The 15,646-nt window shown below is 36.7% G+C and overlaps 1 protein-coding gene and 1 non-coding gene across 3 annotated transcripts; one reads left to right on the top strand and one right to left on the bottom strand.

The window, feature by feature from the left end:
• The first annotated feature begins 434 nt into the window (after positions 1-434).
• On the top strand, positions 435-572 carry LOC140037420 (small nucleolar RNA snoR83). Its single transcript, XR_011841325.1, has one exon. It is a non-coding gene; the product is annotated as a small nucleolar RNA snoR83 (small nucleolar RNA).
• A 1,682-nt stretch (positions 573-2,254) lies between these two features.
• Positions 2,255-9,305, bottom strand: LOC113731322 (dolichyl-diphosphooligosaccharide--protein glycosyltransferase 48 kDa subunit-like). 2 transcript variants are annotated; one of them, XM_027256519.2, is made up of 13 exons: positions 8,774-9,304; positions 8,042-8,178; positions 7,728-7,853; positions 7,225-7,278; positions 7,004-7,117; positions 5,594-5,649; positions 5,476-5,517; positions 5,114-5,189; positions 4,864-4,935; positions 4,649-4,774; positions 4,452-4,556; positions 3,154-3,237; positions 2,255-2,563 (listed from the first exon to the last, which is right to left on the bottom strand). In XM_027256519.2, the coding sequence occupies exons 1-13, from the start codon at positions 9,051-9,053 to the stop codon at positions 2,516-2,518; spliced, it is 1,320 nt and encodes a 439-aa protein (XP_027112320.2). In that variant the 5' UTR covers positions 9,054-9,304; the 3' UTR covers positions 2,255-2,515. The 2 variants fall into 2 exon arrangements, with proteins under 2 accessions (XP_027112320.2, XP_071935475.1); XM_072079374.1 differs by lacking the exon at positions 7,225-7,278 and having other exon boundaries at positions 8,774-9,305.
• Between the last annotated feature and the right edge of the window lie 6,341 nt (positions 9,306-15,646).

The following is a 15,646-nucleotide window of genomic DNA, read 5'->3' as shown; positions in this document are numbered from 1 at the left end:
TGAAATGTCTCCTTAATGTTTTAAAATTTAAAAACAAAAACTCTTTTTTTTTTTTAATTGGGTGGTGGAAAGGAACACCTCATTCTATTTCTAATGGGCGAGCAAAAGAAATAAATAAATAAATACGGGAGGGATTAAAGAGTGTACTATTCTGAAATTTGGAAGTAGGGTTTGTACCGCCGCCTATAAAAGGATTCCAGCCGAAGATGGCCACCATTAAATGGATGGATAGATAGGTAAAGGGCATTATCGGAGGGGGAAGGAGGTAGCAGTTGGAGGGCTGTGGAGTGGCAGTGGAAGTGTGTCGGCGTGGAGTTTTGGGGAAAGGGGAGATGTCACTCACTCACTCGTCGGTGATTGTGGTTTAATTTAATTAGGTTTTAGGGTTGAAGCCTGTAAATCCCCGTTAGATATGGAATTAGGTGCCTTCATTAATCCCAGATAAGCTGATCTGATTTGTGCTTATCTGATTCATGGGAGGCCAATAATGACGCCGTGGAAGCTTCGCTGATAGCGCCATTTTCTTCTCTATTCACAGACAAGGCGTTTACTAGTAGCTTTGCCACACACCATACTGCGATTACTAGTATTTCCAATGAATTCTTTTTTTTTTTTTTTTTTGAGGCTGTGAGAATGAATATGTTTACTTGTTTAAACATTTATTTTTCTTCCTTTTCTTGCTACTTTCTTCCATTCTTGCCGCTGCTTGAAAGCCACGGAGTGAAAATTTGGGGTAAGTTGGATTTAAAGAGTGACGGCGCTTGAGTTCTATTAAAATTAATATTGTTCAAGTGTGAGAAGCAAGCATTTGAGTTGGTTGTAATCGGATTGGGGATTTATAGCTAATGTCATCGGTAGAAGGTTTCGAAGACTGCCCTTAATCTGGAAACCCTAAAAATGGAGCTTTTGTCTTGTTGGTTCACGACGATACTTGCTCGTTACTGTGTTAGAAAATGCTGCATAGTAAAGGGAATGCCATTTACTACAACACGTTTGTTGGAGAGAGGGAATGCTGACCAGCTTGCAAAGATTAGTCTAAATTTGCCACCTGGTTTGCTGATTTTGGTGAATCCTCCTGAATTTCTGTTTCCATACATTTTCTCACGAAAGTAAACATGTTTTTGCAAATAAATCTAATCCCAATAATAACTTCAAAAGACGGCAACTTTTAAAGTCCCGCGAGGGACTTATCTATCCAAACATCCAACTCCTCCAATCCGATGTGGGATAGAAAACTCCACAGGGTGCGGGACTTATCTATCCAAACATCCAACCCCTCCAATCCGATGTGGGATAGAAAACTCCACAGGGTGCGTTACTGCTAAGAAGTAACTACTTCCAAGTCCCTGGTAATGAATTTTCTGTTCTCATACATTTTCTTACGAAAGTAAGTATGTTTTTACAAATAAACCTAATTCCCACAATAACTTCAAAAGCCGTCAACTTGAATCCTCCTGAATTTCTCCAAGTCTAGTTTTAAGTTATATGATTTGACAAGCGGTCGCTATCCATGGGATAGGTACTGTTTAATGGGATTGACCCTCCGTTAGAATTTTATTGTTTTCAAAAGTAAACATTTAAGGGCTGTCGGTGCTGTAATTACACATTTTTGTCAAGTTAATTAACCAATAATGGACGTCCAATTCCAAAACATTTTTATGGAGTGCCAAGACCATTCGTTATTCTCATTTGTTTAAAGTTTTGATAATACTACTGTGAATTAGGGAAACGATATTTACACCGGAAATGAAAGATTTTGTATCAATAAAAAGTGAAAAAGATAGTACAGAAAGCTGAAAAGGAGAAGTGTGAATATCATATCAGCTGGTGTTGTGTTCGGTGATTGGCTGAATTACAACAGGTGAAAATCCTTTACCGAGTAATTTACCACTGACGATCACCAGACCCCGTCCCAGTCCGCTGCCTTCCTGCTTGCGTCCGCTTCCCATGCCACCCATACATATACCCTTGCGCCCTCGCGAGATATTTGCAAAATTAAATCCACATCTTATTAGAGTAGTAAATAAAAAATAAACCTCCATTTCGAGAAGTCAGGCCAGAGATTGGCGGAGGCGATGCTGCCGCGGAAGGCATGTGGTAGCGTGCGATTGATGGATATTGGCCGTGAATGAAACTGAAAGTCATAGGCTCCACCCATCTTACAAGGGAAGTAGCTAGCATTTGCTCTTTTTTTTTTGGTGTTTTGGTTGAAAAAAAAAGGGGGGGGGGGGTGTTTAAACTTTAAACCAAAGACTGGGAAACAAAGAAGAAAATAAAATCTATTCAGAAAAATGATTTTCAAGGAACTACGAATTTACCAAACGATTTAAATAGACAAAGTTTCTATTGAACCTCTATACATCTACTCCTACTTCCGTCTTAAATTTAAAGATCGCAAGAGCCTCTAACTCCTAAATATTACAGGACGGACATAAAATAAGGGACACATTCCCTTCAACATGCAAAATGCAGTCCTTTGTTTCGGCATCTTGACCACTTTGGCTTGGTTCCCTTGTTACTTGTTGTACAAGTAGAAAATGGTGAAAAGAAGAAAACCTGCCATCTGAGACATTTACAAGTTTAAGAAAAATCAGAAATACAACACATTCAAGGTTGTCAACAACGATTTAAAAAAAAATAAAATAAAAAGTAACGAACTAGAAAAGATAACAGAGCAAGCAAATGGCTGAAACGGACTAGAAGCACTTTCTCCTCCATCATCGAGGTACTAATCTCATTCCCGTAGAGTAGAATTAGGCGGGTACAAAGTCAGGAACCTCACACTGGTCCATTACAAGAACGACTTTCATAAAGCCCAATGTAAAGTCCAATTCAGAAGAAAGAGACCTCCAAACAAACAACTCGCAATAAACTAAGCACCTTATCATTGCTCAAAGAAGATCAGGAAAAAACAAAACCAATATGCAGCAGCAATCAACCCCTTTTTTTTTTCCCCCTCAAAAGCGGCAACTGTATACAGATATTAAATCAAGCACAGTGACTTTTACTCTTTTCAGCATGAGCCATGTCAATGATCCACAGGGAAAGAAGCTCTATCATTTAAATATCCCCTCTAAGATCTACTGCAAAAGATGCAATTCTACTAATACTTGTAGGGTGCATATGCATTCGCAGATGAGAGAGAGAGAGTACCATAGAGAACGATGCCCCATAGTAAGGAAAAGCAGCTGTTATGAATCTCTCGTATTCGTTATGTCTGAAAGGTCGAACTGGAATCTGCAAGCAACCAAGTAACAAATGAATAAATGCCAACGTTAATAACAAGGACCAACAACTCATGATTCTTAGTTTTACTGAACCAACAAGAGAGAGAAAAAAGAACAGTTATGACTTCAAGTTTCCATGCAAGAATAGGATTTAGAAAAATCAATCTTACCCATCATTGTGACATCTAAATAGACAAATCTATTTTATTACATGCTTTCTCTTTGATCAACCTTTACCAAGTGAATTAGCAAATTTACGGTGTTTACATATATTTGGAAAAAATTAATGTCACCGTGGGGCCAAACAATACATTCCAGATATATGGAAAGAAGAAAAAAAAAATTAAATCCTGAAGTAAACTAGTCAAGGCAAACTTTAGCAGCAATAAAATGAACAAGCACCAACCAAGACCTGATACAAACACAAGTTGCTTGACTAGATCCATAGCAACACTAGTAAAATTGTGAATGACAGAAGTAAGTTTTAAAGTTTCAGGTGAAACTGAAACTGAAATCCAATTTCAAGTCATGTTTGGAAGGTAAACACGAGCAGAAAGATCTGTGCAAATGCCATATACATTCTTGGGTCCATGGTCCATGTCTTTTTTCGGGGGAAAACTGAGGGCAGAAGAAACAAAAATGAAAGTAACTGTTTGACTATTCAAAGTAAGTAAAAAGCTTGGCCAGATATAATCATACTGCAATAGACGTGAAGTCTGGAATTTGATTAGAACATTTAATCTCTACTGCAAATATTTCTAAGTTTGACTGTAAAACAACTAATCAATATCAGATAAAGCTCCAAGCAGCTCTGTGTTTGAAAGTGAAGAATAAAAAATGAAACAACTAGAGGAGATGACAAATAGCCCCACAAAGATTGAATTTCCCTCACAGTTTGCCTAGAACCTTGTAAGTCTTTCCCACCCTCCCCAAAATGAACTTTCCTCTATAAAACTTACGAAGGCTTTTCACAGTATCTTTTCATTAACTATAGCACGTTTGAGATAAAGACGAGCACTGAGCTTCTGCATTACCAAGAGAAGAAAAAATAATTGTCAAATTACTGGCAGACCCTATGCACCAAACCAAATGTATATCCAAGTTTAAAGGGTATAAGAAAAGAAAAAAAAAAAAAGTTGCAGTAAAAGGCATTTGGTCCAGAGAGATAATTCATCTTCTTCTAGCTTTCACTTGAAGGCTGTAAACAAAGAGGTGGATGACAACCTGCTTTGATAGGCTCAAGCTCGAGTACCCAAGCCTCTGATACTCAATCTTAAACTGGAATACTCCGTAAACATCTGGTACTTTGAATGATGTATGGTATACACCCTGCGCAGAGAGGGAAATACTTCAATAAGTATGTCCATTTTAATTGGTGAATGAAGTGTCTAGACTTTAATGGCTCTGGAATACAAGTGTACCTTCAGATCAGTTGACAAATTCTTCAGAACATATGGACTCATCATGTAAAACTGAACTTGAACATCATCTGCTACATATGGTTCCCAATTCGCTCCAGTCCACTCAAAGATCTCAACAGAGTATTCCTTCAGATACATCTAAGTGTCAGCAAACCACTCCAAACCCAGCTTTCATACTGCAAAGGAGCATTGGACAAATTGAAAATAAAATTTACCAGGTCATCATTGATCCTGTACATAGAAGGTTCATCAACCTCCCCAACTCTGTGATGTCTTACATTAACAGCCTATAAATTAAAAAAAAAAAATGCACAGTAAACATCATAGATTGAAAATAACAGAAAGATGAAGAAACTGATGCCATTTGAGATTGGAGTCCTTTTTTTAAGCTTTTCATGGTAGCTTGTCAGAAAGCCTTTACATTTACTTTTAAAAAACAAAAGAAACAGAGATTTGATGCCACACCTTTAGATGACCTCTTTCATGGAACACCCATTTGCTAATTTCAGTCAAAAACTGCTCATTTCCAGATTTGTCATGTCTAGTATCACAAGATGAAGCTGTCAGTACATTTACTTACAATTGAAGAAAATAGACAAACTTATTACCATTTCCATTTCACAAACATTTTCTCCTTTTAGAAGTCTGCAATAAATCAGAAAAATAATTGCAGAAATACATCAAAGGTCCACCACAACTTCAAACGTTTAAAGCATTTTCAGGTTTCCAAAGAAACTTTTGTCTAGCAACAAGTAGTTTTGTATACACTATAAAATAGATAAATTTCAATGCAGTGGATTGAGGAATGAAAAGAATAACCAACTTACTTAGTCGGACTTCCAGCTTTCTCTACCCCATATCTGAAGAATCTGAACAAATAACAAAGTTTGATTAACCAGAATTATCAACTTATACAGCTGCAGCCAGAACAAGAAAAATACTTACTGGTTGCTGAACATTTTTAATGAGCCAGAGATCAATATCCGAGCATTATTTCTGGCCTAAAATACAAAAATCAGGCAGAAATCATAATGATAGGTTATCAGGTCGAAACAAAGTATGTTATACTACATACAGTTTTTGTGTCTTCATGAGGTTTAGGGAAATTTTAAAAGAATGTCCTAGTTGCAAGACATTGAAAACTCCACCAAAGTTTCTCAATGTGTTTCTTCAAGAGACAACCATCATCTGAACTTCTTAAAATCATAATTCTCCTAAGTAGCCACTGTGAGATTATTCATCATCTTTATGCTTTCTATGTCATGTGTCATGGATTTGATTCTCAGGTTCTTACTTTCATGGGAGTATTTGATACATTGATAAGCTTCTGTCTCTGTACAAAGCAAGTCCAACTCAAGGATAACTTAGAAAATCACCTTATCTTCAGTCTTTATGGTAATTTGAGGGCTGCAATACAATTAATTGGTCCTCATTGAGATTTATCTTGTTTAAATGCCTGTTTGATTGAAGATTGTTCAATGTCAAGAGGCCAACAACTGATACACTACTTGTGGAAATAAGCATAATAAAACTGATAGCGCTTTAAGCGGCAAGAGGAACTAATATACAAACCCCACAAGGGAAAACAAGAGAAGTCTTAGGACAAGAAGAAGGGGTTAAAACTAAGAACAACAGCTGGTAGCAATAAAAACTAGACAGGCTTCAGAGTCATGATAAAGGTTAGGAAGATAAAATACAAGTAACTACTTTCAAACCTAGTTCCATGCATTCACTTTTGTAGTGCAATTTGATTGGCATCATATCTCAAGGAAGTATACCCAGTCCAACAGGGAAAATAGATTCAGTTTGGATCAGTACTTTATTGATCGTCCCATACAACACATGAAAATAATAAAGTTGAACAAGAAAACCAAAATGAATGGTAACCAGAAAAACTTCACAACAGAAATTTGTGGATAGACATTTTAAACCAGCCAAAATATGGCAACTGTGGATTAGCTCAATAGTGTAAGACGAAAACTATTGTTGAACAAGTATGCGATTGCACTAAAAAAGTAAATCAAGATGATAAAATGTTAGTACCAGCATCCAAATCTGTGAGAAGCCAAGTTGAAATGATAAAGTATACCCAAATGATACACTTGGATTTTCGAGAGTACCCAGTCAACATACTTCAATATGATTGACATCTCAGGTTATTTCATTTAACTTCTGTTCCAGTTTGATATCACGTACCATAATATGTAGCAGTGCAGACAACTAATATGATTATTTGTAGTACTGCAGCAACCAGAGATCAAAAAAATCTAGCCAACAAAACCATCCCTTCCGCCCCATGAAAAATCAACAGATATATCATAGAAACAGAGGAAGTTACCTAGAGATGTAACGTACCTGCACGACTGAAACCAAAGAGATGGCAGATCCATAGATTGCCGGAGGATTTGATAACTTAGATTTTGGATTTGCTGAATATGCTGAGGGAGATGCTGAAAGAACCTTCAAAACCTGCATTAATACCACACGTTTGCTTTTCCTTCATCTCACAATCACTTTGGTTACACAATCTCACTGTCATGTTTACTAAACTTTATAATTACACAAGGGCAGCATACCAAGTCATTGGAAGGATAAACCATCTGGCCGATACCTTGAAAAAGTACAGGGGCCTGTGGTAGATTTAACAGAAAAAGTAAAGGCCAGAAACATCTGTTTGTTTATAGCGCTGTATCTATATACCTCTAGAGGCTATGAATTGAATAATAGCAGCTTTGTCACCCATAAAAATACATAAAGTCAATATACATATCCAAAAAACCTCAATGTGCAAAATTAAAGATTTTGCAGGTTCAGACTGAATAAACAACCAAAGGATGCAAACATACTTAAGGTCCCTTATAATGTGAATCATTTAAATTGGTGAGATCCAGCAGAGACAGTCACTAGTACAGTACATCTATACAGTACCATGAAAATAGAGGTTAAACATCTGTGCTTGCAAGCGAAAGAATCGTGGCAGTTAATGCAACTTAATCACGTGAAGAAAGCACAAAGTACTACCAGTAATCATTAAATGACAACACAATTAACAGATGAATACCACAAGATTATAATTCACCTCTACAGTGTTGCTTCCCAAGATGATACTGGATTTGATGAAATCATCAGCAGCAATTAGAGAATGATCTCCATCCGTAGTTGAAACAGCATAGTTAATGTGGTCAATAACCACAGCTCCTGGATCCTAGGATGATAGGGTAACATATAACACAACTACTCGAGTCATGCTTCCTTAAGGATTTGAAATATCATTCATCTCAAAATGACTTGCTTAAACTGGTTTATCGCATCACCGACACACAGACAACTATGTCAAACAGAATAAGCAAATCATGGGAATTATACAAATGTAGTTATAAAAGATTTGACTACCTCGTCAAAATCGACTCCACATTCTGTGGCAACCTCTCGAATCAGATCAGAGGCAGATTCATCAGCCACAAGAATCAAGTCATGACCAGCATCAACAAAATCCATGATTGCAGCGGTATTAATTGACCCACCAAATCCTAAAAGCATAGGAACAATGTCAAGACTTTGATCTCGAAGCAATATCAAAAGGCAAGTCATTTCAGGAAAAACCCCTAATCCTAGATTAAAATCCATCCACAAAAGCAAGAGAAAAAGCCATACGATCCTAGAAACCAGCAAAATAACCAAAAAAAAAAAAATTCCTTGTCAATTCATGTCAGTAAATATGCATAAGCTCCCATATCCTTGCAAGTGATACCAATTTTTTCACACAACTGCATATAGTTCTGAGCAAAAAATTTAGTGTGTCACAATCTTCAAGCTTAACAAACACTAGATAGTCCCGGGGCTTGATTTTTCCAGTTGTTAACTCAATATCATAGTAGCTCGAGTCAAAATATCAAGTAACTTTAGAGAACACGTCAGAAGTCGAACCAACCAACAGAGAGCTGAACGGTATGTTAAGTACCATCGTCGCGCATTTCCAATCCGCTTCAGTGTCTAAAAATGCATACGCGAAAACTAACGGGATACTTACTGAATTCAAATCAATATCCTCGTGTACAATGATATATAATCGCAAAGAAAAAGGCTCTTAAATTAGAAGATAGGAGGGATAATACGAGGCCGTACGTTCGATGGAAGGAGAGAAGAGGATGAGCGCGTCGTATAAGTACTGGCCATATCTGTGTAAAGCGATCTTGGGGTCACCGGCGAGTTTGAAGTCCAGTTGGAACCCTCGGTTCTCAAGAGATTTAAAGTAAAGAGAGTGGGAGGATTTAATCGCTAAGTCATCGACCAAAACCAAAACCCGGCGATCGGTGGGGTTTTCTAGGGAGAACGAGTGGCAGAGAATCGCCAGAAATGGAATTGCAATGCCGAGCAGAACTAATATTCTAAAAACGAGCGACATTATTATTGTGGTTGTTATAACTAATATCGGAACTGTACTAGGGATTATCGGAGACTACACTCAGCTCTGCTCAAGTTCAGAGCTTCCAGTCTTCCGCAGACTCTTTCTCATTCTATGGGAAAATTCCTCCTCCTTCCGTTATAGTCGCAAAACAGCAGCGCCACCGCCACCGCCACCAGCTGAGCATGTTTCCAAATTCACTAAAGTGCCCCCATTTGCAACACTTTGAGCCTGCTGTAATAAACAAGAATGTACATGCAAACACAAATTTTGTAATTTTCTTTTTGGAGGAAAGATTCCAAACCATACAATTAATCCAGTCATTTGAATACAATTGGATGAGTTTCTATTCTATAACTTGGGAAAATGCCGGTTTTCATCTCCAAACTTTGGGGTAAGGACACATTTCGTCCCTCAACTTTTGGGCTCAACACATTTGATGTCTAAATTAATAATTTTTTATCAATGTTATCCTCAAACGGTAATTTTGCCAATTTTGAAACGGACCGTTAAGTATTCTTTTTTGTCTTTGTCTGAACAAAAACAAAATCAGGTGAGTATCCAACTCTCTCCACTTTCCCTTGTACAAAACCAAGCTAAACTTGATTTGCTCTCTTCTAACCCTTTTCTTTCACTTCGGCAACAACAAAATCGCATTCCTCCAAGACTAAGCTTTGTCTGCAAATTTCTCTGAGAGTAAACCCCCTCTTCCAAATCAAATTCTATTAACAAATCGAGAAGAAACTAGCATAAGGCAACAGCCAGCGTTGTGGCTGCATTTTCGTAAAATGAAATCGAGAAGTCTTGAGTCGTCATTATTATCAACATCAAACAGCAACACCCGGCTCTGTGGCTGTGGATTGCGGGCAAAAATGGCAACATCATGGTGGGATGATAATCCTGGGAGGCGGTTCTGTGGTTGTTCGAGATGGCCTATAAGAAAATTTTTATTTTTAATACTCTTTTGCCCCAAATTAATTATGTTTTGCTGATGTTTCTAAATGGATTTATATTTGTAGAGACCTGACAAGTGTAAATATTTTGAATGGCATGATGAACCAATTTGTACAAGAGGAAGGATGATTATACCGGGTTTGCTAAGAAGGGTGAATCGGATGGAAAAAACAGTTGTAAAAAGCCGTAGAAGAGAAAAAATATTGATTGGCATCATCATACTATTGGCTATGCTGTTGATTATGTCTATTATTATAAAAAAGACTGGACATGCAATGGAGCGAAAGTTAGTGCTAAGCTTGGAGTGAGTTATTGAATTGGAGCTGCTAAATCTGTTCATTTTAGTTTTTGTACTGTTTTTTATTGGATTAGCAGCAGTAGAACTAGCATTGGCTGGAATAAGATTATGGTGCTTATGATCAGAGAAACAAGGATGATAAAACAGAATGAGATGATTATGATGAGGCTTTTGTAGTTTTTTTGTAGATTTCTTGACGAAGATGGTCCTGAGCAGAATGATGGCACGACCAGATGAAGATGATCCTATAGGACTGCTTGTTCCTTGTGTGTGTGTGTGTGAAGAGATAAAGCCAAAGAAAAGCATCCGAGCTCAAGAGTCAATGTTATTGGTTTCAACAGTCACTAATTATGACACTAGAATGTGAAGGTTATTTATTATCTGTATATTATGTACATTTAGTTTTAAACTTAACCACTATATGTAATGAGTTAACGTTTTGTCATTTACTTGGGGTACTAGAGTTTTCTTTTCTTCCATATTATATTACTTAGTTTCTCAAGTTCAATACGTTTGACTTGTAGAATTTGTCATCACTAAATCAAGGACTCTTGATTAAAAGCCCTTGAACAAGAGAAAGCAATAAAACATGAATCTCTCAAAATATTCCAAACACGTAATTAAAGTGAGCAAATACTCAAAATAAACTCTCAACATTTTGTCAGTTTTTCAGTAGATGAAAGAGTAAAAATAGCAATATCTGATCCTTAAAATACTTCAAACATGTAATTAAAGTAAGCAAATACTCAAAATATAGACCATCATTTTGTCACTTTTTTCAGCTGATGAAAGAGTAAAAATGGCAATATCCGATCCTTAAACGAGAGAAAGGATCACCACCATAAACAAAAAGGTGACCACCACCATAAATAAAAAAGAAACCACCACAAAAATAAGATATCAGCATCAAAAAAGGACAATTCCTACTGTCAACTTCAATCCATAATCTACATCAAAATAAAAGATCCATGCAAGGCATCTACTATGAACATTTATAGTAGTTTATTTTTCCCCTTTATTCTTGAAGAACCAGCAACTCGTTTGGTAGCAGCAGTAGCAGCAGCAACAACTTCCATGTGGATAGATTTGGCCTTGACAGGCATCTGCACTTTCTCCTGCTCTTTTCTTGAATGTAGTGGTTGGCTGTATTTCACTTGAGATCTTTTTAGACCGAAAACTTCATATAAATTAGGAGAAGCTGAGACATAACTTGTAACAAGAACATCTTCCAAATGATTAGTCCCCTACACCATCCAAATAAATAATTAGAAATACTATGATAAGATAAAGTTTGTTGCTATGGTGAACATGTACCAAACTCACAGTTGAATTTGCAAACTCTGTTGCATCATGCATTGACCCATCTTAAACTCTACTTTTTGCATGTGGTCTTTTCTGCAAAAGAAAGGAAAACATCAGTCAGTGACTCAATTTTTATAAACTACTGAATAGAAGGTGAGAAAATAAAACTGTAACATAAAAAAAGTTGTAATGAAAGGCTTACTGTTGTTTTGATAGACTTATTATTTGGATTCTTGTCAAATATTTGGGGAGTACATGTAATCAGAACCTCAGTGCAATAAGCTTCATTGCAGTCTCCACTGTTAACTTCATTAGATCTTGCATTATTGGCAGCTTCATTGCTCTGTATACCAGATCCTGAGGCATTGTTTTCAGCTTTTTTGAACTTACAAGATCTCACGTTGTGACCTTTTTGCAGACAGTATTTGCATCTTATTACTTGCCCCACTCTACTCATTTTCTTGGCCTTTTTTTCCTTTTCTTGTTGTTCCTCATCAACAGTCCTTCTCCTTTGTTTTTTAGGTCTTCTAGCTGCTTTACCGTATAAAGGGGGTTTTGGACCATCAACATCAGTCTTCTCTCAATTTTCTTCTCCATTCATTGGATAAATAGCTCCTTCATAGCATTTTAGATATGTCTCAACTGTATACCTGCTGGATAAATATAACATGGGATCCTTTTTAGCTAACCAAAGTACAGCAATTGCATGGGGACAAGGAATTCTTGTCAGCTCCCATCTCCTACATGAACAAGTGTGCTCTTTAATGTTCACAGCATAATGATCATCATATGAGTTGGAAACTTCATACAAGTCATCATTCGACTTGAAAGGAAAACACTGTGTTGCCTTATCCATTCCTTTTTGTACTCTCTCAATGATTCTAGGAAATACGGAGAGTCTTTCCATTTCTGTCTAGCAATGTCTCTATTCTGCTGCATTCTTTGCATCATATACAACCTTAGTATTTCCAGCATTTCAATGATTGGGTTCTCTCTAGCATCCAAAATTTTACTGTTGAAACACTCAAAAATATTATTCAATAGGACATCACACTTCGAATAGGTGCTAAAGTGTACTCTACTCCATTGAGATGGTGGTTTATCATCAACCATTTAGCAGCATTCAAGTCAATTGCTGCCATGTCTTCCATTTTCCTAACAAATTCTGCTGGTGTAGTTGCCTTTGCAGCAGCCCACAATGCTCTCCTTAGAGCTTCACATTTGAACCCAGAAGTAGAAAAGTTGTTGTGTAAGTGCTTTACACAGAACCTATGGGCTGCATTTGGAAAAACATGACTACAAGCTTGAATTAGTCCCTTTTGCTTGTCACTCGTGATAGTCCATTCATAATCTCTCTCAATTTTCAAATCCTCTTTAAGCAACTTGAAGAATCATGTCCAGGATTCCTTGTTTTCACCCTCAACTGTAGCATATGCAACTGAAAAAATGCTATTATTAGCATCTAGTCCAACAGCAATCAATAGAACCCCCTTACTATTCCTTTCAAAAATGTGTCATCTACCCCAATCAATGGCCTACACCTACCTAAAAAGCCTTGTTTCACTCCATGAAAACACATATAAAGTCTTTGGAACCTTTGCTGCCCTTTTGGAGTGCCATCCACAGTCTTTAATATGATAGAGCTGTCAGGATTAGATTTCTGAATTTCATGCATGCAGGCTCCTAACTTGCTGTATTGGTCACTTTCACTACCATGAATAATGTCCAAAACCTTTTTTCTAGCCCTATATGTTTGTTTTTTTTGAGAAGGAGCATTTGTTATCTTTCATCACTGTTTTTCTAAAATGCTTCACATCTACCTTGGGATTGGATCTAAACTCCTCACAATACTTTCTACCAACCCATCCAGAATTTACAAGTGGATTTTCATAGGTAAAGCCACATTTGTGAATGTCCTCAAATGTCCTAATTTGCACACTTCCCTCCCCACCCAATTTTTTAGCATAGATCTGCCAATTACAGCCTTCGCTTCTGCATTTTGCCCTCAATCTAACCAAATCCTACTTCACAAATTTACAAGGCCTACCTTGTCTCACACTGTAGTTTATAATAGCTAACTTGCACTCTTTGATGGTACTAAAATACATCTTTAATTCCAATTTTGGATTATCCATGTGCTTGGGATTGAACACAAGAAACCTATTACTACCATTTTCATCATCAGACCCATGTACACTCTCAAAATCTGATTCAGAATCAGGGGCTACATCATCATCTTCAGGTTGAACCAAATCAGCCTCAACCTGTCCTTGTTTTGCCGAATTAGTTTGCAATTCCTTATAGTGTTCTACACCCAACCATTCAACATTTTTATCTATGTTACCATCGAAATCAGCATCATCTTCTTCACTTTGATTATAATCAGAATCTACCGCTGAGAAGAAAGATTCACTGGATGAATCAGCTTCATTGTTATCATTCCCTCCCCTTTCATGGTCATCATTTGCAGTTATATCTTTACCATTACTAGGACCTTTTTCATTCTCATCAACCTCATAAGGATCATAGCCAAGTTGGTGAACCAGAATTTCATGGAATGAGACTTCAAGGTACAAGATGATTTCCCTAATTGAACCAGCAGTCCTCTGAATATATCCATGCAATTCTCTACTATTGTCTATCCTTTTAAAGCTATTGTTCTCCCAACCATAGTACACTTTGTGACCAAAGTCACCAGCAGCCTCAATCAATCTATCCACTTCAAAAATACTCAAACCTATACTCTCAACGTAATCAAGGACACATACATCTCCACCCTGATAATGTGGTTGAGGAGTGTAAAAAATCAACCTCCCACAGTGACATCTTAGTGTAATCAGTGAGCTACTTTATTCTGATAATTAAAAAAAAATTGTATATTTCAAATACTGAATAAGTAAACAAACCATAATTTTCATATTTTAATAGAATTGGATAAACCATATGTTCTAACCATTAAAAAAATTAATCTTTTCAAACAATGTCGACCAAACATTAACAAGATTACATCCACAAAACAAGGGAAAATGGCCCATATGTATCATATTTAAAAAAAAATGTCAAAATTTGTAGCTGGACCCAAACGAAGTCAATAAAAGGGACCACAAGTTTAATAGAATCATACTTTTTATTATAACTTAACCATCCAAAAGGGACCACAAATTTATTATTCAAGCATATATGTTCTAACCATTAAAAAAATTAATCTTTTCAAACAATGTCGACCAAACATTAATAAGATTACATCCACAAAACAGGGGAAAATGGCCCATATGTATCATATTAAAAAAAAATGTCAAACTTTGTAGTTGGACCCAAACGAAGTCAATAAAACATCACAAACAGACCACATCTACATGCAATGCCAAAAAAGGTCAAACTTTTCATTATTAACACTTTAATTAACAAATACTAAACCTGGACAGCTTACCATAATTTGGGGGTGCACGATTTTCCAACTCTTTCTTTCACACCGACATATTTCTCCACTTTCTTACTTAATCACAGGGTAGCAGGTCAGCTTCTTCGATCTTCTAAAATCTAGAGGAATGCGATTTTATTGTTGCCGAAGTGAAAGAAAAGGGTTAAAAGAGAGCAAATCAAGTTCAACTTGGTTTCGTACAAGGGAAAGTGGAGACAGTTGGATACTCACCTGATTTTGCTTTTGTTCAGACAAAGACAAAAAAGAATACTTAACCGTCCGTTTCAAAATTGGCAAAATTGCCGTTTGAGAATAACATTGGTCAAAAATTATTAATTCAGACATCAAATGTGTCGAGCCCAAAAGTTGAGGAACGAAATGTGTCCTTATCCCAAAGTTTGGGGATGAAAATCGGCATTTTTCCCTATAACTGATTAGCGTGAGCGTACCCAAATTCAAGCTGAAGTGAAGTGCCTTATAAACATGCTTTATCATCGTTGAGATAGGCTGTCCACGAATCGAGCTGCTCGCTCGAGTTCGATCAATATCGAATTCGAATTCACAAACATGAAGCGCTCGCGAGCTTGATTATATATATATATATATTTTTTTTATTTT

The sequence above is a fragment of the Coffea arabica genome, chromosome 2e (genome assembly GCF_036785885.1).
Source record: "Coffea arabica cultivar ET-39 chromosome 2e, Coffea Arabica ET-39 HiFi, whole genome shotgun sequence".
In the NCBI taxonomy this organism is placed as follows: domain Eukaryota; kingdom Viridiplantae; phylum Streptophyta; class Magnoliopsida; order Gentianales; family Rubiaceae; genus Coffea; species Coffea arabica.
The sequence above is the reverse complement of the archived record's forward strand: the minus strand, read 5'-3'. Positions and strand labels throughout refer to the sequence as shown.

Excerpts from the sequence above, each read along its gene's own strand:
- LOC113731322 (XM_027256519.2), bottom strand. The coding sequence starts at position 9,053 with ATGTCGCTCGTTTTTAGAATATTAGTTCTGCTCGGCATTGCAATTCCA. Across the intron at positions 8,179-8,773 it reads CTTCTCTCCTTCCATCGAAC|GATTTGGTGGGTCAATTAAT; the intron begins GTACGGCCTCGT and ends CTATGCTTTTAG. Across the intron at positions 5,190-5,475 it reads AAAGCTGGAAGTCCGACTAA|ACATGACAAATCTGGAAATG; the intron begins GTAAGTTGGTTA and ends TTGTGATACTAG.